This window comes from Lepidothrix coronata, unplaced genomic scaffold, assembly GCF_001604755.1.
Source record: "Lepidothrix coronata isolate B3197 unplaced genomic scaffold, Lepidothrix_coronata-1.0 Scaffold8, whole genome shotgun sequence".
Classification (NCBI taxonomy): Eukaryota; Metazoa; Chordata; class Aves; order Passeriformes; family Pipridae; genus Lepidothrix; species Lepidothrix coronata.
In genome coordinates, this window is record NW_016690188.1 from 7,045,885 (window position 1) to 7,070,958 (window position 25,074).

At 58.1% G+C, this 25,074-nt stretch overlaps 5 protein-coding genes across 8 annotated transcripts in view; 2 read left to right on the forward strand and 3 right to left on the reverse strand.

The window, feature by feature from the left end:
• Window positions 1–4,355: 4,355 nt before the first annotated feature.
• On the reverse strand, window positions 4,356–17,801 carry SLC25A28 (solute carrier family 25 member 28). Of its 3 annotated transcripts, none has more exons than XR_001873002.1 (5): window positions 8,164–8,472; window positions 7,840–8,068; window positions 7,000–7,056; window positions 4,590–5,592; window positions 4,356–4,372 (listed from the first exon to the last, which is right to left on the reverse strand). XR_001873002.1 is itself a non-coding variant. In XM_017804002.1 (5 exons), exons 2-5 carry the CDS (start codon window positions 8,185–8,187, stop codon window positions 5,075–5,077), a joined length of 828 nt encoding a protein of 275 aa, XP_017659491.1. In that variant the 5' UTR covers window positions 8,188–8,196; window positions 17,798–17,801; the 3' UTR covers window positions 4,493–5,074. The 3 variants fall into 3 exon arrangements, 2 of the variants coding, with proteins under 2 accessions (XP_017659491.1, XP_017659490.1); XM_017804002.1 differs by lacking the exon at window positions 4,356–4,372 and adding an exon at window positions 17,798–17,801 and having other exon boundaries at window positions 4,493–5,592; window positions 8,164–8,196; XM_017804001.1 differs by lacking the exon at window positions 4,356–4,372 and having other exon boundaries at window positions 4,493–5,592.
• ENTPD7 (ectonucleoside triphosphate diphosphohydrolase 7) lies at window positions 9,199–14,312 on the forward strand. Its single transcript, XM_017839481.1, has 12 exons — window positions 9,199–9,206; window positions 9,283–9,450; window positions 9,533–9,738; window positions 9,822–9,972; window positions 10,339–10,442; window positions 10,516–10,572; window positions 10,974–11,122; window positions 11,205–11,371; window positions 12,156–12,480; window positions 12,581–12,666; window positions 12,784–12,945; window positions 13,103–14,312. Exons 1-12 carry the CDS (start codon window positions 9,199–9,201, stop codon window positions 13,329–13,331), a joined length of 1,812 nt encoding a protein of 603 aa, XP_017694970.1. The 3' UTR covers window positions 13,332–14,312.
• LOC108492087 (V-type proton ATPase subunit e 2) lies at window positions 14,965–16,598 on the reverse strand. Its single transcript, XM_017804005.1, has 4 exons — window positions 16,461–16,598; window positions 16,333–16,380; window positions 15,998–16,145; window positions 14,965–15,739 (listed from the first exon to the last, which is right to left on the reverse strand). Exons 1-3 carry the CDS (start codon window positions 16,562–16,564, stop codon window positions 16,052–16,054), a joined length of 246 nt encoding a protein of 81 aa, XP_017659494.1. The 5' UTR covers window positions 16,565–16,598; the 3' UTR covers window positions 14,965–15,739; window positions 15,998–16,051.
• Window positions 16,801–21,261, reverse strand: LOC108492086 (cytochrome c oxidase assembly protein COX15 homolog). 2 transcript variants are annotated; one of them, XM_017804003.1, is made up of 8 exons: window positions 21,231–21,261; window positions 20,450–20,572; window positions 20,028–20,214; window positions 19,435–19,602; window positions 18,821–18,902; window positions 18,342–18,496; window positions 17,331–17,444; window positions 16,801–17,099 (listed from the first exon to the last, which is right to left on the reverse strand). In XM_017804003.1, exons 2-8 carry the CDS (start codon window positions 20,548–20,550, stop codon window positions 16,968–16,970), a joined length of 939 nt encoding a protein of 312 aa, XP_017659492.1. In that variant the 5' UTR covers window positions 20,551–20,572; window positions 21,231–21,261; the 3' UTR covers window positions 16,801–16,967. The 2 variants fall into 2 exon arrangements, with proteins under 2 accessions (XP_017659492.1, XP_017659493.1); XM_017804004.1 differs by lacking the exon at window positions 21,231–21,261 and adding an exon at window positions 21,058–21,138.
• An 82-nt stretch (window positions 21,262–21,343) lies between these two features.
• Window positions 21,344–25,074, forward strand: part of CUTC (cutC copper transporter) — a 4,789-nt gene continuing 1,058 nt past the window's right edge. Inside the window, 9 exon segments of the mRNA XM_017804029.1 lie at window positions 21,344–21,371; window positions 21,374–21,406; window positions 21,711–21,782; window positions 21,854–21,913; window positions 22,054–22,263; window positions 23,473–23,508; window positions 23,826–23,959; window positions 24,526–24,553; window positions 24,938–25,043. Of these exon segments, the coding sequence (XP_017659518.1) occupies window positions 21,344–21,371; window positions 21,374–21,406; window positions 21,711–21,782; window positions 21,854–21,913; window positions 22,054–22,263; window positions 23,473–23,508; window positions 23,826–23,959; window positions 24,526–24,553; window positions 24,938–25,043 (707 nt within the window).

Below are 25,074 nucleotides of genomic sequence, written 5' to 3' on the forward strand. Positions count from 1 at the left end.
TCTTTTAGCTGAGCACAAGCACCCAGTGTGTCTCTGTGAGATACCCAGCAAATTTCCAGCTCTGATTATCTTCTCTGTCCCAAAGTGGTGCAATTCACCTAGTGCCAGGAGCCCCTCTAAACCTTCTGATACTCTGACACTGCCCACAGCTTCCAGCTAATGTTCTGCAAGTTCTTGACCATATGATGGCTGTGGCATCCAGCACCTGGTGCCTGTCACAGCTGTGTCCTCACCAGAGGGAGCTGTGTCCCACATGAAGACACAGCCCAGTTTTGGCCCAATTCCCTACCTTTTTTATAGCCCCTGGCAATGCTCCAGGCTCCAAACTGCTCAGGTCTAATGGGCACCCAAAGGTGCCAGGGACAGAGAGGAAGGCTGCTTGGATTTGCATTTCTCCTGGCACCCACCTAGCCATGACAAACGTGGTTGGTCTGTGCCCTGCCAGGAGGCTCTTATGTCAGTCCAAATGCCATAGTGTCCTGGGGTGCATTGCAGGGTTTCTCTGGGGCTAATGCTGGCCACCAGTGCAATATCTGGAGGCATGCTAGGTCAAGGAGGTTAAGGCCAGAGCCCCCTCCCACAATCTCCTGGAACAGCCTTTGCTTCAGCTGCTTTTGAGAATGATCCCAGAGCAGGCTGTAGTGTCACAGCATGTCTCAGCTGTCCCCGCTGTCCTCACCTATGTGAAGACACTTGGGAGAGTAACCCTTGCTGCCACCCCCATCTAGCCCAGGAGCAGCTCTTCTCCCACCTCTGTCACCTTCCCAACATGACATGCCATCTTCTCACACCCCAGCTTCATTCAGGCAGTATCTTCCCAGGGCCACTTTGCAGCCCCTTGTTGGAGGACTTCAGCACATAACCCTGCACTAAGTATGGGTATTACCAATATCTCCCCATCAAAACAGACATGTCAAGAGTCGTCCCAGCTCAGGGGATTGATTCCTCTAGTGGTTCTTTACAGCCAAGAAAGCAGGCTTTCAGCCTCAGCTTTACCTTTCAGGCTATATTCCCTGCCTAGAAAGGGAAATAGCCTTTCAGGCCATGCTCGAACTGAGCCAGGCAGGCTGGGACCAGCTCAGCCAGGAGTTGTCTCTCCACAGTTTAACCCGAGCAGCAACGTGGGTCAGAAGAGGGTTTCCCAGGCCCACCAGAGGCAATATCTGCTCTGTTTCCAGGCAGCCCCAGCACTCACATTTACCACTGCTGTAAGGCCGTGAGGTCATGAGAACTTGTACAACTTTATTGGGGTTTGACAGAGTCCTGAGGAATCCCAGAGCCAGGGTGGGTTGAGAGCCCACCTCTCTGCTCTCCATGAGCTCCAGCCACGTCTTCCCACTGAACAGAGCTGTCAGGCATCCAGTGCAGAGGGGATGGGGGGCAGGAAAACTCCAGACAGTCCAGGGTGCCAGCAGAGATAGGGCAGGGATGTGGTTTGACAGGGCAGTGCCTTTGCCCCCACCTGCTCCCAAACCGGGCTGCCAAAAGTCCCTGAGGGCTGGGACCCCATTGTCCTGTGTGGGGTCTTCAAGACAGGAGCAGCTCAGGAGCCCACTGGCCCCCAGCTGAAAGTACGAGGCAGACACACTGGAGGGATATCCCCTTCCTTCTCTGGGGAAGATGAACCCTCCCCAGCTTTCCTCACCCTAGCTCTGCCCTTAACCTGCAGGAGTGCAGTCATCTCCAGTTACCCCAGGGAGGCAGCCAGGGGCTCCTGAGCTGCTCCTGGCACTGTAACCTCAGGCTGCCTGAAATAGTTTGGACTTGTGCCACAGCACAGCTGCGGCAGTCCCGGATCTCTCATCCGGAGCAGGGCCAGGCCAGCAGTGCTGCCATGCTCTGCCTGCTTGGGGGCTGCAGGACTCACCCGACACCAACACCAGTGGCAGGACAGGGCTCGAAGGGCAGTTGGACACAGGAAGGCAAGGCAGCACATCCCTGCCCACGGTGGATGTGGCTGGGGATCCTGCAGGGAAGTGAAAGGAAAAGGGATTGTCTCCAAAACTCTGCCGGGCTGAGCATAGCTTCCTTGCTGGAAAGCCAAAAATAGTCTCTTTACTCAGAAGAGGCTGTAGGAGGGATCTCACTCGAAGTGCAGCCAAATACCTAAGAGGCCGTAGGACAGCCCCAGAGCAGCACAGCTACACCGAGGTATTAGCAGGCCTTGGAAAGGCAGCAGCCATAGCTGAACCAGCCAATAGCTCTGTTATCTCCAGGCATCTCATCATGTGAAAGGTGCCAGAGGAACCAGGCCATGAAGCAAGGGAACATCCCCACCCTGGCAGAGCCAGGGAGCAGCTGCATGCTGCCACGGCCAGGGGTCTGTGGCAGAGGTTCCGTTCAGAGGGTGGCAGACAGGAGAGGGGATTTTTTCCTGTCTGTTGTGGCCTAGCCCAAGGGATATCTGGGAATCCCCGTGGCAGCTCTGCTCTCCCTGCAGGCCAAACCCATCACAGGCAGTCCCATTCCCCGCAGGGCTGCTGCTGCCTGCACTGGGGACACCCAGATGCTGCTGGATAAGCTGGCAAAGTGCCAGGAGACCAGAAAGGCCATGCCCCTGCCAGGGGACTGCTTAAGGCCAATGACTCACATCACAGCATCTTTGTGCTGTGCTGATTTATCTCCCCATTCCTGGGGGTCTCACTCCTTCCCCCAGCACTTCTGTGGGCAGTTCCAGGAAACATCCTGGAGACACTTTCAATCATGCCTTTACCCGCTGACATTTATAGAGCCTCTTCCAGCAGCTGATAGATTTAATAGTGTGAATCTTCCTCCAGCCCCAGTCCATTTATGCCTTTCCCTCCACGGGGTTTGTCATTGCCCCAGTGCACGGTGAAGGCTCAAGGCAAAGATGCAGCTCTGCTGCCAACAGCTTTCAGCTCCTGGGCAGAGAGAGGCGTCCTGGCAGAGACCAGTCATACCCATCTGCAAAGTCCTGTCTCATGCCCTGCCCACCCAGCTAATCCTGCCCTGGTCTCTCCCAGCCATCTCTGTTTCTCACTCTTGGGCGGAGGAGATGCAGGGCTGCCAAATCTTGTAATACTCAGACTATTTCTTTAAAGCCCCAGCTCCTGAAACGGTGGGAAAATTTGAACTTCTTAACCTCCAGTGGATTTTGTGTCTTTAAGGAGTTTCTCATTCTTCTGCTTGTGCAGAAAAAACAGGGACCAGAGCCTGCAGCCCATGCCAGGGAGCAGAGGATGGGCACAGCACACAGCCCAGGTGGAGCAGGGCTGCAGAACAGTGCTTGTGGCTGCTCTGTGCCAGGGGCACCCAGACTTGCCAGGCAGCCATCAAAAATCCCACAGGAGGTCACTCAGCTTTCCTCACCACCTTCAGGAACCAGGGCATGAGAGATGTGTAAGGGAAAGGTGGATCCTGTGCTGGGCTGGGGCTTGGGCAGGGTGCCAACATCCAGCCCTGCAGTGTAGGGGTCCCTGCCCTCCAGTCACCCAGCAGTGATAGAGCCCAATGGCCCTGAGGGCTGTGCATCCCCCTTGCTCACCCAGGAGCTTTTCTAGCTGCAGAAAACCCCTCTTTGTCCTCACCATAACCCACTCCAGCAGCCCTATGTGCAGGCCAGGCCAGCAGACCCTCTGGAGCAGGCCTAAGCCAACCCGGACACCCACCAGCTGCACATACCATGGCCGTGAATGCATTTCCTCCAGGGAGTTATTCTGGGCATGGCACTGGGTGACACATGCCACTCCTGCATGCACCTTGGGAGAGTCAGGCATCACCCATGAGCACCCTGTTCAAGAAACCCAGAGCTCTGCTCTGGGCAGGTCAGCACAATGAGGCGACGCTTTAATGCTCGGCACACAACAGAGTGAGGATAGCTCACAGCTCCAGAGTTGGGTGGGACCCTAAAATAAATTAGTAACAAGACAACTAACAACACGTTAGAAAACCAAGTTATTCTTCTAATTACCATTAGATTGGAAAAAATACTAGCACTTTGAGCAAGTGTGCTGATAGAATTTTAAGATGCTCATCAAACATCAAACTAGTTTAATTACTCAAAATGAGCTGGTAAAAGTGCTGCTAAGCCCCGAATCTCCTATATAAGGTGCAGAAAACCCTCCACCATCACTCAGCACCAAATTCCCGTGCTGTTCCTGACACACACAACTCAGGACCCTCCTGCCACCAGCTCCATTCGGAGCAGTTTGGAAGCATCCTGAGGACTCCTACTCAGACTGAGGGTGTGGGACTACCTGGCTGAGAAGCATAAACCTCAGCTTCCCCGTGGAGTCACAACCCACACCAGCAGCAGGTGACGGATCATGAGCCAAATGGTATGGGCAACACCCTCATCCCTGCACGCTGCCAGGGTGACTGGGCTAGGCAGATCCCCTTCTCCCACCACCACCTCCAGACCCCGCTTCCCTCCCCGCTTTGGCATTCATCAAAAGAGCTCAGCACCAGGCACAGTCAGAAAGCCACAATGCCAGGAGCTGGGCCATGCTGGAGTAAGAATGGGACATGAGGATAGAGCAGAACTGTTTTTATTGGAGGTGTCAAGAGCAGGAACAAAAACAAACCTACAGGCTCCCTCCTCAAGTGCCATCCTCCCCCTCACCCACCACCACCACTGCGGCAGTCAGCATCACGTGTGCGTGCTACAAGACAACGGCCAAGGCTTACACTTCGCTTCAGCCAAAGGCCAGACGAAGCCCCCAGCATCCGCCATCACCTCCTCCTTGGCGACTGCGAGCTCAGCTTGGCCCTGCCAGAAGCCGGGCAGGACATTCACCTTCCCCTCCGAAGAGGGGTGAGCTTTGTGTGAGACATTGTGGTTAAGGGAAGGACAGGAGCACAGCTCCACCAAAGTGCGAGGGAATGTGACCTGGGCTGCAACTCCCAGCAGGGTGTCGTGGAGGACCCTGGGAGAGAGCAAGCTGTGCAGCCTGAGCAGAGCTGCAACAGTCACAGGGAAAAAACGGCATCGCTAAACCCCAAAGGGCTTCACTGCCCCCTCTCTTCGACACAAACCAAACTGAAAGGGAGAGGGGTCAGAAGACAAACCAGGAGGGGGATGTGAGGCAGGTCTGGAACAGCATTTGGCTCTGGCTCACTTCCCAGCCCGACGCTCCTCCTGGCGCTTGGTGAGGATGTATTTGAAGAACTCATACACGGACCAGGCAATCGCTGTCGAGGGCATCTGATAAATGACTCTGGCCTGGACCCCTCTGAAGTAGGCGGTCACACCGCCCACTTGGTACACCGTCCTGAAGGCATTAGCCATGCCTGTGATGTGTCCGCTGATGTTGGAGCTCAGGGCCAAGGACTCCTGGGTGTTGAGCAGTGTTTTGCAAACGTCCAAAGGCGTAGTGGCAGCGGCAGCGACAGCCCCCGCACAGGCTCCAGAGACCACGTGAGAGCCTGGGTTGTACTGTCTGTGGGGGTTGAGCTGCTCTTGCAAGAACTCGTAGGTCATGAAGTGAATGGCTTGGAAGGGGATGTTCATGGTGAGCTGGGTGGTGTAGCTGCGGTAGAAAGCTCCAGCCCCTTCGTTGCGCCACACAGCCCGCACACAGTCCATCACACGCTGGTAAGGCGAGTTGTACATCTGCATCCTCTGCTTGACCACTTGGGACATAAAGTGGTAGCCAGCAGCAGCAGCAGCCAGGACCCAGGCATGGAGGGGAAGAGGAAAGAGAAGGGTAAACATGAAGCCAGGCTTCCCCTCCAAATGCCTGGAGTTTGGTCACGCGGGCCTAAGAGCTAATGACAGACAACTCGAACCAGCAGCGCTGGGTGTCCCCAGACAGGACTCCAGCCATTTAGATCTGCTGAAGCTTCCCTGTCGGACAGACATCACCACCTTCAAACCCTGAAGCTGCCATAGCCCCAGGGAACATCTTGATATCCCCTCAGTTACACTCCAGATCCAGCCTCACTCCCGAGCAACTGCTCATTCACAGCAGCAGAACTACCATGCCGTCTGAAGAACCTGGTCTGCATTCAGTCCTTTTATATTCCAGACAGCTCTCTATCTGGATAATACTGTCCCTCCCCAGCCACCCCCACTGAAGCCCAGAATAACCACAGCACATCACAGAGCTCACCAGCCAGGAACTGTTTGCAGCCACTGCCGAAACGCTGCCACTCCGGGGCAAAATTCAGATGCCAACCCCCCCAATACATCCAAGAGCAGGACAGGGAAGCCTAGAGCGGAGCCCGGCCCTGTCCTGCCTCCCCCTATCTCAACATGACCACAGGGAAATAAAAATGATGTGACTATAAACTACTACAGTCGTGACAAGAAAAGCTCCAGGGAAGGAATGACAACGGTCTAGCCAGCCAGCTGCCTGCTCCTCGAGTCCCAGCCATGCAGTGGGCAGGCACGAGCCTTGCTGGGCCCACATCAGCTAGAGCCTGAACTGTCACAAGCTCTCCAATTTTAAGAGGAAAAAATACCTTCATGACTGGCCTTTCCTCATTATTCCTCCTTTTCCCACCACGTTCACAGACTTAAATCGCAAACTCTGTTTTTTTCATACATACCAGGCTCAACAAAATCATCATCTTCCAGACATTCCACAAGATCTCCCTTCTCCCAACCTCTCTAGCATGTTTTTGTATCCCATTCTTTTAATTTTCTTCTTGAACATAGGCCCGTACCACATCTTCCAGAGTTCTCACCATAGCAGTGCCCAGCTTCAACACACTTGGAATGACTTTAGCAGTGCAGATCACATCTCTCTTGATTTCTTCCCTGTTCCAGGTAACAGTTCCCAGCCAAACTCCTGGGTGAAAGGCCCATTCCCTCCCAGCTCCTCCTAAACTGGGGTGTGCTGCACTTCCAAGTTAATCTCTTCTACCCACCCTGTCCATAACAGGCAGCCACTAGCATCCCTAAGAGGACCCACGTGACCCTAAAGGATCCTTGCAGTCAGGAAAGCAACAGGAGCACCTTCCATGCCACCAAGGGGACCCCAGAGGCTCAGGCAGACCCTGCTCCTCCCCTCCCTGGCAGGCCAGGACCATCGTTACCTTCAGCAGGGTTCATGGCTGCATCGTGGAGCAACGTTGCTACACACCCGGCTGCACCTGCAAAACAAGAACTGCCACATGTGAGGGGGGGAAAGGTGAGGGACCCCGGGGCTCCACCACAGCCCCGAGTCCCCTGCCAAAGTACAGGAGGCCCTTGAAAGAGGGTGAGATCTGAAGGCAGCCTCCATCTCCCCTCCAAAAGGCAGGCTGGTCCTCAGTGGTTCCCACCCGGAGAGAGATCAGGAGAGGCAGAGGGTTGTGACAGGCTGTCAAGTCTCGTGGGCTGACTGGGACTCACTTGGGTCTACTCCTTGAGGGGCAGGACAATGCCGCCAGATGGCAGGGGCCCTTAGGATGGTGTCCCCACGTCCCGTGCAGGAGCAGCCCAACAGAGCACTCTGCTACGTGCCTGCCAAGGGCAGAACGTGCCCTGCTCTCCCCTCAGCCCCATGCTCTCCCTACTGTGGCAGCTCCTTGAGATGGAACGGGCACCATGGCGAGACAGGCTCCAAACCCACGTGGCACTCCTGAGGTGAGCTCTGGCACTGCCAACCCACGGGGCCACGGCCAGTCCCGGCTTGTCTGCAGGAAGCTCTCATCCACCGCCATCCTCCTGGGCCAGGGCCACCGACCTGCTCCATGCCAGATACCTGGCAGCAGCTCCAGCGGGCGCAGGAGCGGTGCTTCCCCTGCCCGGCGCCGTGCGGCTGTGGCTCGCGGCTGGAGAGAGCACAGGGCTTTAGGACAACCACGGCACCCCGACCCCGCACCGGGACCGAGCCTGACCGCCACACCTGCCGCTCCCGCCCCGCTCCCCCCCCGGCGTGGCGGGGCCGGTACCGTTGGCCACATGGCTATTGCCCCCCGCGTGGATAACGTCGCTCAGCGTCTTTTTTAACTTTTCGTAGCAAGCGAAGTAGAGGGCGTGCGCCGGCCCAGCGCCGGTAGCAGTGATGTTCAGGCCCCGCATGGGCCGCCAGACGCCCTCGGTGCGGGCGATGCGCCACAGGGCCTCCAGCACGTTCCGGTAGCGGGCGGCGGGCTCCGGCTGCAGGCTCTGCATCCGCGTCTGCAACACAGGGCGGGCCCGCCCGGGCGGCTCCTCAGACCCTGCCCGGGGCACCCGCCGCGCCGCCCCCGCCCCTCCCGCCGCGCCGCCGGCACCTTGACGCAGTCGATGGGGTACATCACACAGTGCTCCATGACGCCGGCCACGGCGCCCGCCAGCATGTGCGTGGACACGGCGGCGCCCTGCGGCAGCGCCTCGTAGTCGGGGGCGGGCGGGGAGCGCGGCTCGGGGCCCCCGGGGCCGGCACCGGGACTCGGCGCCACCTCCGCCTCCGCGCCGCCTCGCCGCGCCCGGCCCGGGCCGCCGCCACCACTGCCCATGAGCAGCAGCAGGACGCGGCCCGACTCCGCGCCGCCCCGCGCGCCGGGGCCCGCGCCCGCCCCCGCTCCCGCCCCCAGCTCCATCGCGCCGCCGCCGCTGCCGCCGCCGCCACCGCCCCGGCCCGGCCACACCGCCTCCCGCAACGCCCCGCCCCTGCTCCGCGCCCATTGGCCGCCACCGCCCGGGGCCCGCCCTCGCAGCGTCCCCATTGGCTGGGCCCGCCGCGCACAGCCCGAACACCCCGCGCTCATTGGCCGCCGCCGCCGCGGCCCGGGCGCCGCCACTGGCTGGCCGCTCCCTCCGGCGCGCCCCAGCGCGCCGCCCGTTGGCTGCCGGGACTGCCCGCCCTGCCGGCCCGCGCGGCCCATTGGGCGCTCCAACTTGGCGGCCCTCCCCGCCGCGCGGCCCATTGGCCGGCGGGCCCGCGACCTTTGGCCGGCCCGAGAGCCGCCATTGGCCAGTGGGCCCGCCGCTCCGGCCGTCGGCGCGTGCTGTTTATTTGGGCGGCCGAGATTGGCTGGGGGCCCCCGCGTGACGCCCCACGGCGAAGGTCGGGTGCGGGAGCAAGGGCGAAGTCGGGCCCCGCCCCGCCAGCCTGGGGGGGAAGGGGCGTGTCTCTCCCCGATCCGATTGGTCGCCGGGCCGCATGGGCGTGGCCGAGGCGGGGGTCGGCGGCGCCGATTGGTCCCCGTCCGGCGGTGGGCGGATCTCCGCCCGGCGGGGGGCGGTGGCGGCGGCGGTGACGTGTCCGCCGGTGCCGGCGGCGGGGCCGCCAGCGGCGATGCGCGGGCGGGCGGCGGCAGGCGCACATGGCCAGGTGAGGGGGGCCGGGCCGCGCCGGAGGGCCGGTGCCGGCGCGGTCCCGGTGCTGAGGTGTGGCCTCTGCCCTGCAGGATCGGTGTTTCCTGCCTGTCGTGGCGCTCGGCGGGACCGTGCCCGGGGCCGCGGCAGCGCCCGGTGGCGCTGGGGTTCGCCCTGCTCCTGGGGCTTTTGCTGTTGCTGGCGGGCGCCGTGCCCCGCCGCTGGGCCGCGCCGCCCCGCGGCGCCCGGCGGGACGAGAGGTGAGCGGGGCCAGGGGGCCGGGGGAGCGGGGCCGCCGTTGCTGAGCCGCCGGTGCTGAGCGGCCCCGCCACCCTGCCCCAGGTACCTGGCGCGGGCGGAGGAGCTGACGGCCACCGACACCGAGGACTTGGCCCTTAACTACGGCGTGGTGGTGGACTGCGGGAGCAGCGGATCCCGTGTCTTCGTCTACTTCTGGCCCCCGCACAACGGGAACCCGCACGACCTGCTGGACATCAAGCAGATGAGGGACAGGAGCAGCCGCCCTGTCGTCAAGAAGATTAAACCGGGTGGGTGCCGCCGCTGTCCGTCCCCAGCCCGAGCCCCCTGCGCACCGACGGGGCGGGTTTCTCACAGCTCCTTCCCCGGACAGGCATCTCCGTGACCGCGGCGGCCCCTGAGCAGGCCACCCCCTACCTGCGCCCGCTCCTCCGGTTCGCGGCTGCCCACGTCCCGGCCCAGAAGCACAAGGAAACGCCGCTGTACATCCTGTGCACGGCGGGCATGCGGCTGCTGCCCGAGTGGTGAGTTTGTGGCCTGTGTCAGGCGAGCCAGAGATACCCTGGAATCTCTCACCCCCAACAGCTGTCTCTTCGGGAAAATTGGGAATCCTGAGGGGAATTGAGAAAGGAAAGGGCAAGTTGCTGGGGCAAGCAGTGAGGGATGCAGAAGGAGGATCTGAGCGTGCTGGGAGGGAGTTGAGAGAAGAGGCTTTTTACTGAGAGTCTCAAACAGATAGATGTATTTCTTGTCTCCAAAGCGTGCTGGGTGCAGCAGCACGGCTTGTGGGGCTGAACAGGGGGTTCAGTGCTGGGTGATCCCTGCTGTCTGTTCACCAGCCTTACTGGTGAAGGTCCCCTAGCATCTGTTCCTTTCCCATGCCCTTGCAGGCAGCAAGCTGCAATCCTGGAGGACTTGGTGAGAAACGTGCCCCTGGAGTTTGATTTCCTCTTCTCCAAATCACATGCAGAAGTAATCTCAGGGAAACAGGAAGGTAGGAGCTACCACAGAGCACTGCTTGGTGTTCTTTAGTATATTGTCATAATTACATTTTCTATCTTGTGCAGGTGTCTATGCTTGGATTGGCATCAACTTTGTCCTGGGACGGTTTGATCACGAGGATGGTGAGTCTGGCTGCTTGTAGAACAGCTGGGAGGGTCTGACCAGAGCCCTGCTGGACCTTGCCCCAGTGCTGGAGCTAAGAGCAACCTCTGGAGTAGGCAGCAATGCCTGACCCCAGTCGTATGTGTGAAATGGATCTGGGACTTGGAGGAGCCTTGCCCTGGTCACAAGTTACTGTGTGAGGGGGCCATCTGCAGCATTTTGGGAGAAGAACCAGGGAGAGAGGGTTTGTGATAGTGTTTCTGTAGTGGCTTCCACCTGTGGATGCCTTGGGGGAATCTTCAAAGCCAGGATGTGGCCAGTCCTGAGTGCCAGGACCCAGCAGCTGTGGGCGGTAATGGTGGAAGGGAGGAGATACTACCCCAGGACCTGCCCCTCTTTGACATGCTGCTGTGGGTTGCAGAGGAGGATGCAATGGTCACTGTGGCGCTGGGGGACCAGGGGAAGTCCCTGGTTCGGAAACGAACAGTTGGGATCCTGGACATGGGAGGTGCCTCCCTGCAGATCGCCTACGAAGTGCCCGACTCCGGAGCTGTCTCCTCCCCTCAGCAGGTGCGTATGTGCCTGGTTGGCCCCAAGAGCAGCCCCTGCCTTCCCTGAGTTGCGCTGATCAAGGGCCTCTCTGCGTCCCTAGGAGGAAGCTGCTAAGAGCTTGCTGGCAGAATTCAACCTGGGCTGTGATGTGCAGCACACTGGCCACGTGTACCGTGTCTACGTCAACACCTTCCTGGGCTTTGGGGGCAATTTTGCCCGGCAGCGCTACGAGGAGCTGGTGCTGAACCAAACCTATGTGCACAACCGGTATTGCTGCCTCACCTAGCGGTGCCCCTGCTGGGGCATTGTGAAATGAGGTGCTGGTTCCTTCATGCTGCCCTCTCCCCCTTGGGTGTGTCTCAAAAGCTACCTGTGGCAATAACAGCTCCCACAGCCACGTTGGCAGCAGCTGTGCGGCGGCAGCAGGTGCCTGGGCTGGCACAGGGTGTATGGGTGCTGCCCTTTTCCAAGTCTGGCAGGCGTTAGCAGTGCCACAGCTCCCTGCCTTCCTCCTTCTCTCCTGGTAACAGGCTACAGGGGGGTTCCTTTAGTGGCTTTTGGCTTTTCCTGGTCTGACTTTCCCTCCTTCTCCAGCACCGATTCACTTGGCACATCTTTCCATTGCGTCCCCACCTTGAGCTTTCTGTCTCCTGTCTCTCCTTTCCTTCCAAGAGCACTACGTGAAGCTGTTGCCAGAGGCGGAGAGGCTTGGTGCCCAGGTACTCCGGTGCCAGGAGCAAACCCTGCCTCTGGATCCCCAGGGGCTATGCAGGGGCACAGATCCCTGTGAGCTGGGTGGGGTGGGCTGTGCCTTGTTGCACCCTACAGGTGCTTGGAGCATGTAGCTGCAGGTCAGCGTGACAGGTCTGGCAAGTTCAGCTTGACAAGAGGTGGCAGGGCAGGCGCCAGCACTGCGGCGTACAAGGGGACACAGCCTGGTCTGGTGTAAGGGGTATCTGGACGTGGGACAATGCTAGACTAGTATAGACTAGTATAGAGGTAGTATAGAACCCCCTGGGCAACTGCTGTTCCTTTCTGGACTGTTTTCCAGCCTGCACAGCCAGCAGACAGGGCTGAGCCCCAAGATGCCCTTCCTGGACCCCTGCTTGCCTGTGGGGCTGGAGGACACAGTGACAAGGGGCGGCCAAACCGTGTATGTGCGGGGACGAGGGGACTGGCAGGCTTGTGCAAAGCTGCTGCAGCCCCTCCTGGCAGGGTCCAACAGCAGCCAGGACTCCCTGCTGGGGGCCTACAAAGCACCCATCGACTTCAGCAACAGCGAGTTTTATGGCTTCTCTGAGTTCTTCTACTGCACCGAGGATGTGCTGCGCCTGGGGGGTCAATACAGTGCCCCCACCTTCACCTCCGCTGCCCAGGTGTGTGCTGCCCCAGCCCAGGGGCTGGGAAGCTGCTGTACCTGGGGCTGGGAGTGAGGGCTGTTTCTCTGCTCTGAACCCCACCTTCTCCTTGTGGCAGGAGTACTGCAGCCAGCGGTGGGAGGTGCTGACCCAGCGTTTCCGTGGTGGCCTCTACTCAGCGCATGCTGACCAGCACCGGCTGAAGTAAATGGATTTGCTGGGGGATGCCATGGCTGGACCTCTTGGGAGGCTTTTGCTGTGGTAAGGGACTAGTGCAGGTGGCAATGTCTGGCTGATGCTCCTGTGTGCTGTGCCTTCCAGGTATCAGTGCTTCAAATCAGCCTGGATGTACCAAGTCCTTCACGAGGGCTTCCAGTTCCCACTGGACTACCCGAGCCTGCGCACGGCCCAGCTGGTGTACGACCGGGAGGTGCAGTGGACACTGGGAGCCATCCTCTACAAGACAAGATTTCTGCCACTCAGGTACTGCTGTCGGCTCGCTGATGGCATCATGCAGGGAAGGGTGGTTGGGGAGGAGTACGTGTAACTGCACTAGGTGAGGGCTTTGCCATCCCCAGAAGGGGAGTGGCAGCACAGACCATGGCAGGACCCTGGCCAGTCCTGATGTTTCTCTCCACAGGGATCTCCGTCAGGAGAGCATCCGGCAAGCACATGCCTCCTGGCTGCGCCTCTCTTTCGTCTACAACCACTATCTCTTCTTTGCCTGCATCCTGGTGGTAGCACTGGCCATCGTCCTCTACCTCCTGCGGCTGCGCCGCATCCACCGCCGGCAGCTGCGCATGGCCCAGCACACCCTGCTCTGGCTGGACAAGGTGGTGGTGCCTCTGGGCCAGGGAAATGTGCCATGACACCAGTGGTACCCACCATCCAGTTGCACCAGCAGAACCAGGACTGGCTGACAACCTGGGCTCCGAGGGCTTGGACTCTTTCTTGAAGACCATCTCAGCTCTGCACTCCATCATCTCCACATCAGAACCAGAGCCTGTGGGCTGAGGCACCTATGGATGCTGGAGCTTTCCTCTCCACCTTGCCCCAGTCCTAATCTTTGTATTCCTTGCCCTCTGGCCTGTGTCTCACTATATGGTGTGGAGCAAAGTCCTCTGCTGCCAGCGGGCTCAAGGCTGCAGCCCTGGCAGGTTCCTCAGATAACAGGACGCTATCACTGAGGCAGCCAACCTAGGACTGTGGCCCGAAGCACTGGGCCACCCCATGACTCAGCCACTGGTTTGCAGAGCAACCTGGTGAGGTGCTGTGGTTCATCGCATGGGGTGGCCTTTCTGCAGGCCCTGACAAGCCCACAGGCTGGAGAACAGCAGTCACTAGCAAAGTTACTGCAGGAACCAGGTGAGCTATGAGTTCCACCAGGCTGCTCTGCCCAGCCTGGCCCCTCTTTGAGCATTCCTGAAAAGGCATCGTGCCCTTTGCCATGTCTTACCCTCCTAGGACAATCCTCCTACCAGCATCCCAGACTTGGCCCTGAGGGGTGACCGATTGGTTCCTAAGGCACCACCAAAGTGGGCAGCCATTCCTTTCATACATTCCCTCCAGGGCACATCTGCCCCGTGGAGTCCCACACATTAACTGGGCATTAGTGCCAGGACCTGTAGTTCCAGTCCCCCCTGAGCGCAGGCTGGGCCTGCCCACGGGAGAACCACCCCCAGTCCAGCTCAGAGCCCCAGGACACGTCCAGGCTGTAGCTGTGCACAGAGGCACAAGGCTTCCTCCCCTGGGGCTGGAGCCCACTGATAGTCCAATGAACTTTGTCACTTTTTACTTGAACTCAGCCGTTCCCATTCCTGTAGCAATAAACAACCCCCTTGAGCCATCCAGCACTGGTCTTGTTTTCTAGGGAACAGCTCCTCAGCAGCACTTGCTCCTGGCTGGTGGAGTGGCTGGGGGGCTGCACATCTGTGCTGGCATGGCAGGATGATGGAACTCCTTTCCTGTTCCCTGTTATCTGAGCAGGACTGCTGAGCTGGTAGCAGCATGGGGAGCTCTGATGCAAACCAAGCTGTTGTGATCCTTGGAGACAGCATCCTTTGCTGCCCTCCTAAGAGGAAAAGCCTGCCCACTCAGAGCTCCTGGAAGATATTGGTCCCTCTTTTTTACCTTATTTCCCACCCCAGTCTCATAGAGCTGCCTGGCAAAGAGGCCACTAAGCTGCTCCAGCTGCTGAACAGGCATGGAGATGGCCCCAGCATGGCTGTCTACTGTGAGAGGCTGGGCAGATAGCTGATTCTCCCTCTGGCACATACTGTTGCCTACTTGTGACCCTGGTCCCACAGCATGAGTGCACAGGTGCCATCAAGGATAAAACTTTCCATGCACCAGTGTGCTGGCAACCTCCTGCTTAACAGCTGAGGATCCCAGCCTTGTTCTTATGCTGCAAGAGCAGTGTTAAGGGGGAAGGAAAGATGTCTAAGTAAGGCCAAGTCTGTTCCTCAGCCTCAAAGCAGCAAATGACTCAGCCTCCAACATCACTTACTAGAAAAAGGATTTATTTCCACAACACGAATTGAACACAGACAAATAAATAAATAAATACAGATAAATTATCTTATAAATAAGGGGAAACCTAAAACACAAAGCCCTACTGGGTTCTTCTCACAACCTGGACCCTTGTCACTGTGGTGGAGATACCTAGACACTACTGCAGCTGCCTCACTGCTGAGGTGGGAGACACATCATCCCCTCCAGCAGACCCCAACACCTCCCTTATCACACTCAAGGGGGTCTGCATGCTCCTCCAGGGTCAGCCCTCCCTTCTCCCACCCACAGCCACAATCTGTTTTAGCAGGGACCACCCCCACCACAGAAGACAGACAGGTTGCAATGGCTCCTGCCTTCTCATGCAGAGGGGCAGCTGGTGCCTGAAATGACCAGGGATAGGGCAATGAGGTGGGCAGCTTGGGCTACGAGCAGGGGTTTCACTTGGGGGCTAGGGCTGAGTGCTGAGGGAACAGGGCAAGCTCTGCTGGGACAGGATCCACTGGAACCCCACCACACAGATCCCTTGCAGGATGGTGCTCAGTGACGGCAGCACTTGGGCAGCTGAAGGGATCTCTCCCTGGCTGCTCCCAGTGCCAGCTTACTAGGCCCTTGTCCAAGGGTGCTGCTTGCCATGCTCAGGGGCCGAGCCATCATCCGTCCAGGTTGCAGTGCTCCAGGTGCGCTGGGGCAGCGGGTCCAGCCTCTGTCCCAGCACCTCTGGGGGCTGCCTGGTACAGGAGGGTAGAGGCTGGAACAGCTGCAAGAGCTGGGGGAGGGAGAAAGGAGGAGAAGTTAACACTCATGAGGAAGCTCCCACAAATCTAGAGAACCACGGTGCTTGGTTTGCTCAGGCCCAGTGTAGAGGCAGCAGCCCCATATGGAGACCAGCTCACCACAGCCACAATGCAGAGAAGCCAAAGCATCTCCCCAAGCCTGGCAAGGGCCAGGCTGCAGCTCCCTCCCCTGCCTGAAAGAGGCAAACAAGCAAGGACATCTCTGCCACCCCAGCCCTCTGCCCACTCACGGTGACGGATTTGGCAGGGGGGTCTCGGTTCAGGCGTCGGCTCCTGGGAACTGCTCACTCCCAGAGGAAGCGCACGTACCAGATGGTCTCGTTCTTCAGCTGCGGCCCGAACAGGGGGTTGGCCTGCGCCAGGATGGCGATGAGCCAGCTGCAAAGGGACCCAATGTGCCATCAGCCCCGGTCGCACGGAGGCAGGGCCAGAGCACCCAGGGGGTGACGGGCCCGGGAACGAGGCGGACCGCAGCCCGGGTGCTGTCCCGTCCACCTACGGGAGGAGGCTGGGCAGCAGCCACCGGGCCCGGGGAGGCCAACGGAGGGCGGGGGAAGGTACTCACAAGAGGTAACAGCACACGGCCGTGGTGACTAGCATCGTGATGATCACCCTGCGGAGACATCGGCGTTAGCACGGGGAGGCCCGGCCCCGGAACCCCCCCGCCCGCGGTACCCCCGAGCCCCCACTCACCCGCGGTTCGGCCCCTTGGGCACGAACCAGGGGGCGGCGATGCCCACGAGCCCCCAGAAGGCGGAGAAGAGGACGAGCGGCAGCGCAAAGCTGTGCGCCGTCATGGCCGCTCCGCTTCGTCCGCTCCGCGGGCCCCGCCCCGCCCACTGCCGCGGCACGCGGCCAATCCGCGGGCCGAACGTGCCGCGCCGCCGCCAGCGCCTCCTCCCATTGGCGGAGACGCCCGGCTGCGCTCGGCTCGGCTCGGCTCCGTTCGGATCCGCTCGGGCCAGCGCGGCCCGGGGCCGCCGGCGTGCCCCCCCGCCTCGCTCCCGAAAGGAGCCCTCAGCCACACACGAACTGCTCCGTAGAAACTCTTTTATGTTACAAAGTTTACACTCACACCCGCCGCCTCCCTGCGCCAACCCGTCCGGGCGCACATCCGCCCGTGCACCCGGGGTGAAGGGTCTGGGCCGCCCCTGGGTTCGGCGCTGCAGCTCCCTCCGGCAGGGCTCTCCTGTGGGTGGGTTACTTGGGGACTCTCCGGAGCTCGCTCATGAGCCACAGTGCCATGCTGAGCAGCGCCAGGGAGCCTGACTGGTGGGTAGCAGCCAGAGGTGTGGGGACATAGAGCAGCAGTGTGCTGATGCCCAGGCCCACCTGCCAAGAAGGGGAGAAGAGGTTAAGAGCAGCTAAGGATGCACCACTGACACCATCCCCAGGACAAAGCGTGGTGTAGAAAGGCTCACAAGCCACAGCAGGACTTCCCACCCCCAAATTCAGAGTGTGCATGCAGTATGGTGAGGTGTAGGGTCTAGGCAGCTCCACCTCTCAGCTCCAAGCTCTTGGGCCTAGATCCAAGCTGAGGCAAAAAAACAAAAAAGGCAGTACCTGCACGCAAGCCACAGCCAGTAAGGAAGTCACAGCCATCCTGGTCCTGCGAGGGAGTGGGATCTTCCGCGAGAAGAGGTACAGTGCTGTGACGGCTGTGACGGAGGCAATTCCCTACAGAAGGGAAGGGAAACAACCACCCTTCCACAAAAGTTCAAAGGAAATGGATGCAGTGGCCTTTGGCTGCACCTTCCATGCAGTAGAAGAAATTCTGTGAGCAATATTTAACCACAGAAACACATTAATGGCCATGACCAAATTCCAGAGCTCCCACGACATGAGGTTAACAACCCTGAAATTTAACTGAAGTTACAAAGAGTTTCATTTTTGCTCCAAATTAATGCTTTACTTTCCAACAGCTTTTCCTCTTTTATTCATTAGGGATTATGTCTGCCCTCTTCCCAGCTCTCACCTTGACAACTGAAGGTGGAAGCTGTCATCTGGAAAACTGATCTCCTTTCCACCACTCGGCTGTAGTGCACCAGCATAATCTTGCTGTGCAGGTCAGCCCAGGTGATTCTTCCTAATCTTCCTTTTTAGTCTTAGCCACGGCTTAGTTCACAGCAGTGCTGCCAGTGGTATTTAATAATCGGATTGCTCTAACTAGCTGAGATATTTTCACAGGGCACTACTGTGTAAAGCAGGTTCAGAAATGCTGAAGGAAGCATTCACTATCAGGATTTCCAAGTTTTATTTCACACAGCTTTCCCAGACATCTCAATAGCAAGGGCTACCTCCCACTGTAGCTCACGTTATGGAAAAGGAGACACAAAGAAACAAAGTCTTTTACTTGCGCAGGAGGAAGACCTCCTTAAGGAAGAAGACCACATTGAAAATAAGAATGCTAAACTTCCTCTTCCTGCAGAAGCAAATTGGTAAGATGCTCTCAGGCCCTTTGGACACCCTGGAAATCACTCAAGTTGACAGAAAGAATCACAGCCCAAAGAGGACAGCTTGGCTGCAGGAGGCAGCCAAGAAGCAGCCCAGACACATAAGGAAGACAGCACTTACCAAGATCCTGTGATCAAACTGTACAGTTGTAGGATTCTCAAAGATATTTCTCAGCACAGGAGAGAAGGCAAGGAGATCATCTGGGATCCAGTGCTCCCCCATTTTGGGGAAGGAATTGTACACAAGGCCAGCATCCAGTCCTGCCACAAAGGCACCTGCAATTCCAGAGCAAAAAATAAAGACTACCAGAGTAGGCAAAGATGTCACTCCAGGTTGCACAGCTCTGATTCAAGAGCTCAGCTTGATCCTGAATTTCTTTTAGAAACATACACAGAGATCACACAGCACAGGCAGGCTGGAAGGCACATCTCCACCTGGAAAGACCAGTAAGGACATTCTTGACTCTAAGTTCCATGACAGCAGCACGTTTCCCAGAGAATGGATGGGGTTGCTTACAGTCCCCACCAGATCAGCAGAAAAAAAACAAACAGCAGAGAGGAATGAGTGACAAATGAGACAGTAGAAAGAAAGAGCCTTACCTGAAAGGGCAGTAAGAAAAATGAGAGCTGTAGTGCCATGAACATATTGTTTCAAGCGAAGGAGCTGATGCGTTTCAGGCAACTGTAAAATAAAAACCAAAGAAAAGCAGAAAAACATCAAGGCAAAGCATTTCCAGTACCGTTGGCAGCAGCTAAGAAAAGCCTTCACTGCATGTACAGGACAATGGGTTTGCCTTTATTTTACAGGAGGAATCTATAGACCACCACACAGCAATCACATGTCAGTGGTTCCTCAAAACCACAGCTAATCAAGTCCAACCCTGTGCAGAAATTGAAGTGGCCACTGGACAGTTACTGGCACAAACCATTTAGCCCAGCCAGGCACACCCTTGCCTGAACTGCCACAAATTCTGAGTCTAATCCCTTTTGAGCCAAACATCATAAGACAAAGGAAGTGTCCCATAACCATGAGGTTTAGAGAATAGTATTTTGTAAACTGTAAGTATTCTCTAAGTATTAGGTCAGAGTCAGGAACCGACACTAAAACAGAGTACCATCAGCCTTTACATCCTTTCCCTACCCTTCACATCGCATCCCAGACCTCTGAATTGACACTGCCCTGAGCTTTTGACCCCTGACACAGCACTCCATACCTTGTGTTGTGGAAGCAGCAGAGTCAGCCCTGTCCACAGGCTCGCAGAGTACAGGACCAGCGCGGAGCCAAGGTGTGCTGCGAGGCGGTACTGACTGACCCGAGGGATGTCGTACGAGTCTGGCTTCTCCTCCAGCCCACTCTTCACCATGTACCACCCCAGCAGCCCCTAACAGAACAGGAGAGGGGTTACAGCCAGACAGGGCAGCAGCAACTACTAAGACCAGATAAACTTTAGGGGCAAAGCAACTTGTTTCCTCTGCCTTCAACCAGCTACCAGCACTGACACCCCTCAAGCTGTCACGAATCCCACTGCTCAATCAGAAAATACCAAATTGAAAGAGAGTGGGTTTAGATCGGATATTAGGAAAAAATTCTTTACTGTGGGGGTGGGTGAGGCACTAGAACAGTTTGCCTAGAGAAGCTGTGGATGTCCCATCCCTGGAAGCATTCAAGGCCAGGCTGGATGGGGCTCTGAGCAACCTGTTCCAGTGAGAGATGTCCCCGCCCATGGCAAGGGGGGTTGGAGCTGGGTAATCTTTAAGGTCATTCTATGATTCTACGATCATCCCCGTGGCTGCAGAGCTCTCTCACCTGGAAGCAGACCAGCCCACAGAGGGCGAGCACACGGCCCTTCAAGGGGCGGCTGAGCCAGCCCCTGTGCCAGAAATAGGCTGCAGGCAGGATGTAGACCAGGCCCACGACACGGCCCCACATGCGGTGCGAGTACTCCATGTACCAAATGAACTTGAACTCTGCCAGGGTCATGTCATGGTTCAGGCTGTTAAAGACAGTAAAACAAAGAACCTTTCCATGTGATGCAACAGCCTTACACTGAACTTTGCATGACACAGGGTCACCTTCCTCAGAAAAAGGAAGGAGCCACCACCAGGCAGGCTTTGTGTGCCTTTCTAGTGACTTCAGAAAACATTTTCCTTCTTACAAGAGTTCCTCGAATGGCTCAGTCGCAGAAGGGATGGCCTCAGCCCACTCTCCTTCCAATTTTGCACACTCACATTTTAAACTCCGGGAACTGCTGGTACTTCTGGAACTCAGCTTCCCACTCCTGCTGTGTCTGTGGGGGTTTCATCTCCTTCACCAGGTGCCAGTCAACCATGGAGAGGCCTGATTCTGTCAGCCTGGGGGCAGAGACAGAGCAGGCACAACTCACTCCCTGACAGGAGGCAAATCCACTGAGCTGAAGTGAGAGCTGCTGCCTGCACAGCAACCCAGGAGCTGGACTTGGATGGTCCCTTCCATCCCAGCATATTCTGTGGTTTTATGATAACTCTTAAAACATTTGCTCAGACAACCATTAAACTCAGAGATAGAAGCAGGGTGGAAATCAGATGTAAGTGATCGGACCTAAAATTACAACAAACGTGTAAGAGAGTCATCCCGAAGTGGCATCAACACACTGTGAAAGTCTCTCTGGTACTTCCAGCCCTACCTCACCATGTCCCTTGCAACCAGGACGGAAAGACATGACAGGACTCTCACAGGCACGCTCGGGGTGGGTCCCTGCTGCGGGGTCACCGGCGGCGCGGACCGGAGGGCAGCCGGGACCGTTGTCCCTAAGGGCCCCCTCTGAGCGCCCCAACGAGGCTGGTGGTGCCGCGCTCACCTGGTGACGCCGCCCAGCACCACGGCACCGGCCACGGCGCCGCTGCAGGCCAGAAGCCATCGCCCCACGGCGGGCGGCGGCGCGGCGGGCAGGGGCTCCTGGTGCAGCAGCCGGAGCTGAAGCCAGCGCTGCGGAGGGAGGCGGCCGCAGACCGACGGTGCCGGTGTCCGCACCTGCAACAGCCCACGCGCCCCGCCGCGCGCCGCCCGCAGCATCCCGAGCCACGCCGGAAGTGCGGCAGCCGGAAGCGTGGAGCGAGCCCTTCCGGGCACACCCGGGCGTCGCCATGACGATCGCGCGGCGCGTGACCGGCAGCGCGAGCAGCGACCCCCGCGCGCCGCTAGCGCAGGTGAGCAGGGCGCGCGCGGGGCGGGGGCGGGGCCCGCGCGGCGGCGGGGGCGGGGCCGAACGGCCGGGGGCGGGGCTTGCGCGCGCCGCGCGCCGACGGGGTGCGCCCACCTCGCGCCTCCGCCCGCCCGCGCGCCCGCCCTCGCGCCACCGGGCGGCGCGGGCCCGGCCGCGAGGGGGCGGGGCCGGAAGCGGAGCCGGGGGCGGGGCTCGCAGCGGAAGCGGGGCGGGGCCGGTTCGGGTGGTGCGGCCCGGGCGGGAGCCATGGACCGGCTCGGTGTGACCGCGCCGCTCCCGCTCCACAGGCATGGACGATGGGTTCCTCATGGAGGTGTGCGTGGACTCGGTGGAGTCCGCCGTCAACGCGGAGCGCGGAGGTAAGACCCGGGGGGCCCCGCGGGAGGGGCCGGCGGCGTGGCGGGGCCGGTTCTGACGCGCCTCTCCGCAGGTGCCGGGCGGATCGAGCTGTGCGCGGGCCTCGTGGAAGGAGGGACCACTCCGAGCATGGGTGAGCCGCCCCCGCCCCTGGGCCCCCTGCCCAGCCATCCCTCCATCCCCGCCCCTCTCCCCTCGCTCCCCTCTCCCGTCCCGCCCGCCCAGGGCCGGGGGTGCCGTGTCGGGGCGCTGAGCCCCCCGTGCCGCCCGCAGGGCTGCTGCAGGTGGTGAAGCAGTGCGTGCGGGTGCCGGTGTTCGTGATGATCCGGCCCCGCGGCGGCGATTTCCTGTACTCGGACCGCGAGGTGGAGGTGATGAAGGCCGACATCCGCCTGGCCAAGCTGCACGGCGCCGACGGGCTCGTGTTCGGGGCCCTCACCGAGGACGGGCGCATCGACACGGAGCTGTGCACGGCGCTGCTGGGTGAGGTGTCCGCGGGCACAGCTCTGTGCTGGGACAGGGGCCCAGAAAGAGCTGTACGGAGTGCTTTGGTCTGCATGGCCCGTCTATGGTCTTGCCGTCACTTTCCATCTTCTCCAGTTTCATGTGCTGCCACACTCGTGAGATATTAAGTAGTTAAGAAACTTTGCAGCCCAGGGCCCACAGCCCTAAACTGTTCACACAGAGTTTGAGGCCACCTGGGCCATAATAGCAAGGTCTGAGAAGGCTTAGATGAGCTGCTTTTAGAGCATTAAACTATTGGGGTTTGTCCCTTTATTTCTTTGCCCTTTTTTCTTTATCTCCCTGCTGCACATATCTAGGATATGTGTCTCCTGGACCTTGGCCTTGTGGGTAGCTGGCAATTCATCTTCATTTTTTTTCTCTTAACACACCCAGTGAGAAAAGATGACAAGAGAGAGGTGGAAACATATAAAAAACTACTGAAGCTGCAGTGGGAATTCATTAGTCCAGACCACAAACATGTGGAAACAAATTCCCTTTCTCTCTGAATCTTTTCTGTGAGCTGCAGGCGAAGCTAAAGAGAGCTGAGCCTTTCCCTTGTGGTGTGCTGCTGAGGGTCTTGTACAAAGGTGAATGTACTGTAAGGAATGCAGCAAAAGACAAGGGTCTTGCTAGGACTTGACTCCACTAGGCCAGTGAGGTGCTCTGCTGGAACCAGTGTTTCTAGGGCAGGTGGATTTCTTTTTGTAGAAATAAACTTTGCATGGTAAATAGAGCACCACTGGTGAAGTTTGTTGTGGTCTGAGACCAGAAATCGTAGGTAGTGAAAGAAATCACAAAAATCAGCTCTCCTGCTTTCAGAGAGCAATGGTCCTGTCCTTTCCCTAGGTATATGATACAACTTCCTTGCTTCCTTCCTACAGAGAAAGACATCTATGGTGAAAATGAAGGTTCTACATGTTCTAGACAAGATAGGAGGTTTTGGTCTTACTCTTTAGGGGTAAACAAATGGTTTGTTGCTTTCTCAAAGGGCAGAATAACTCTTCCCCACCAAAGAGCTTGGCCAAACAACAGCTGCTGCAATGTTCCCAGCAAGTAGTGGGACTCTTCTGAACTGCCTAAAAGTGGCTTGAGGAGCCTTTGCCCTCTTTCCTGTCATGTACTTTTCTGGTTCTAGTACAAGGAACTCTCTGTTCCAGCCCTGACTGACCATATGTGTTCTTGTTGCAGCCGTGTGCCGTCCCCTGCCAGTCACCTTTCACCGCGGTGAGTTGCTGGGGACAGTGGCCTGAGCAGGGACCACCCTGTGCCCCACTGCCGGTGGCAGGTGGGGTTGGGAGGGAGCTCAGCTTAGTGTCCTTGGGTTGTTCTCTGCAGGGGGAAAGCTCTGCAGGCTGTGCAGGAGAGGGAAGGTCCAGGGTGTTTAGGCTCGGGGAGTTGTGTTACTGCACTGTGAGAGAGGAGCTGTCTGAGGAGTTGAGGATGGTGGCCCTGGCACTGCTGCAAGGGCCTGAGCTGGCTGGGGGACAGGGCTTGAGCACAATGAACCGAGTGATTTCTGAGCTGTTGTTCTGGTCTCTCAGCCTTCGACATGGTGCACGACCCTCTGGTGGCACTGGAGACCCTGATTTCTCTGGGGTTTGAGCGGGTGTTGACGAGTGGCTGTGACAGCTCAGCACTGGAAGGATTGTCCTTGATTAAGAGGCTTGCAGAACAAGTAAGTGCTCGCTGTGTTCTCCTGTGGCTGCTACCTCTGGGCGTTGCCTGCTACCTTTATGGTAGCCCTCATTTCTGTAAGGGCACTTTTGTCAGGGAGCACTTGCCTTCCCTCCCTTGCCTGGCTTTAATCTGTTTTCCCAATTCCATATGGGCTGGGCCCTGAAGTCTCCCACAGCAAAGACTGGTTGAGTCATTCTTGCTCACAGACAGTGGGGAGGATGGTGGGAGTTGGTTTCAACAGCTGGTGTGATGAGCCCACACAAACAGCAAAGTGAGGTCCCTGCTGGGTTCTTATTAGGGAAATGCAACAGGTAGCCAGGTGGGATACAGAGGTAGGAGGGAATGGGGACAGGTTGTTTTAGCTCTAACAGCAAATTCTTTTCCACATTTCCTTGTAAAACACGAACAGAACAAAAAAGATGGGTGAGAGTGAATGAATTGTAGGCCACGGTGACATCCATGAGTTTGTGGAAAGTGCTGCATGTGAGGTTTCTTTGCCACACCACAAATGCACATGTGGATGTAGTGCTGAGCAATATCAGTAACATGTTATTCTTCTTTCAGGCAAAGGGCAGAATTGTGGTGGTGCCAGGTAATGTTTTTTTGTCATCTTTTACCAGGTCCTCAGTCCCTAGCCCTTCCTCCCTAGCCTCCTGCTTGGGATCCACTCCCTGATCTGGCTTTCTGAGCCAGGTACCCAGGAGAAGCAGCTCCTGCCCTGGTGTGAGTAAAGGCCACCTAGAGCCCTGCAGCTGCTGCTCACTGCAGGAACTGGGGACAGCTCTAGTTCTGTAGGATAACATGAGTCAAGGCTTCTCCTGTTTCTTTTCATGTGCCTGGGTCTCCATTGTCCCAAGGGCTGTGTTTTCCCTTCAGTGTATATGGTGCTTGTCCCTTATGGGTAGGTCCCAGCGTGATGTCAGGTCTGGGACAGTGTCATCTGCTTGGTGTGTGACATCGGGTTTGTTCCCACCAGGAGGTGGCATCACGGAGCGCAACCTGCAGAGGATTCTGGAAGGCTCCACTGCCTCTGAGTTTCACTGCTCTGCTCGCTCAGCCCGGGACTCAGGGATGAAGTTCAGGTAACTGATTATTTATGATTATATTTTAGCA

Coding starts and splice junctions, on each gene's coding strand:
- LOC108492086 (XM_017804003.1), bottom strand. CDS start 20,550: ATGGTTGACTGGCACCTGGTGAAGGAGATGAAACCCCCACAGACACAG. Junction 18,903..19,434: donor TGCTGCTTCCACAACACAAG/GTATGGAGTGCT, acceptor TTTATTTTACAG/TTGCCTGAAACGCATCAGCT. Junction 17,100..17,330: donor TGGCTGTGGCTTGCGTGCAG/GTACTGCCTTTT, acceptor CCTTCTTGGCAG/GTGGGCCTGGGCATCAGCAC.
- ENTPD7 (XM_017839481.1), top strand. Junction 11,123..11,204: donor CTGTCTCCTCCCCTCAGCAG/GTGCGTATGTGC, acceptor CTGCGTCCCTAG/GAGGAAGCTGCTAAGAGCTT. Junction 12,667..12,783: donor GCTGACCAGCACCGGCTGAA/GTAAATGGATTT, acceptor TGTGCCTTCCAG/GTATCAGTGCTTCAAATCAG.
- LOC108492087 (XM_017804005.1), bottom strand. CDS start 16,564: ATGACGGCGCACAGCTTTGCGCTGCCGCTCGTCCTCTTCTCCGCCTTC. Junction 16,381..16,460: donor CCCAAGGGGCCGAACCGCGG/GTGAGTGGGGGC, acceptor ATGTCTCCGCAG/GGTGATCATCACGATGCTAG. Junction 16,146..16,332: donor GCCGTGTGCTGTTACCTCTT/GTGAGTACCTTC, acceptor GTCCCTTTGCAG/CTGGCTCATCGCCATCCTGG.
- SLC25A28 (XM_017804001.1), bottom strand. CDS start 8,472: ATGGAGCTGGGGGCGGGAGCGGGGGCGGGCGCGGGCCCCGGCGCGCGG. Junction 8,069..8,163: donor ACCCCATCGACTGCGTCAAG/GTGCCGGCGGCG, acceptor CCTGTGTTGCAG/ACGCGGATGCAGAGCCTGCA. Junction 5,593..6,999: donor AGCCATGAACCCTGCTGAAG/GTAACGATGGTC, acceptor TTATGTCCCAAG/TGGTCAAGCAGAGGATGCAG.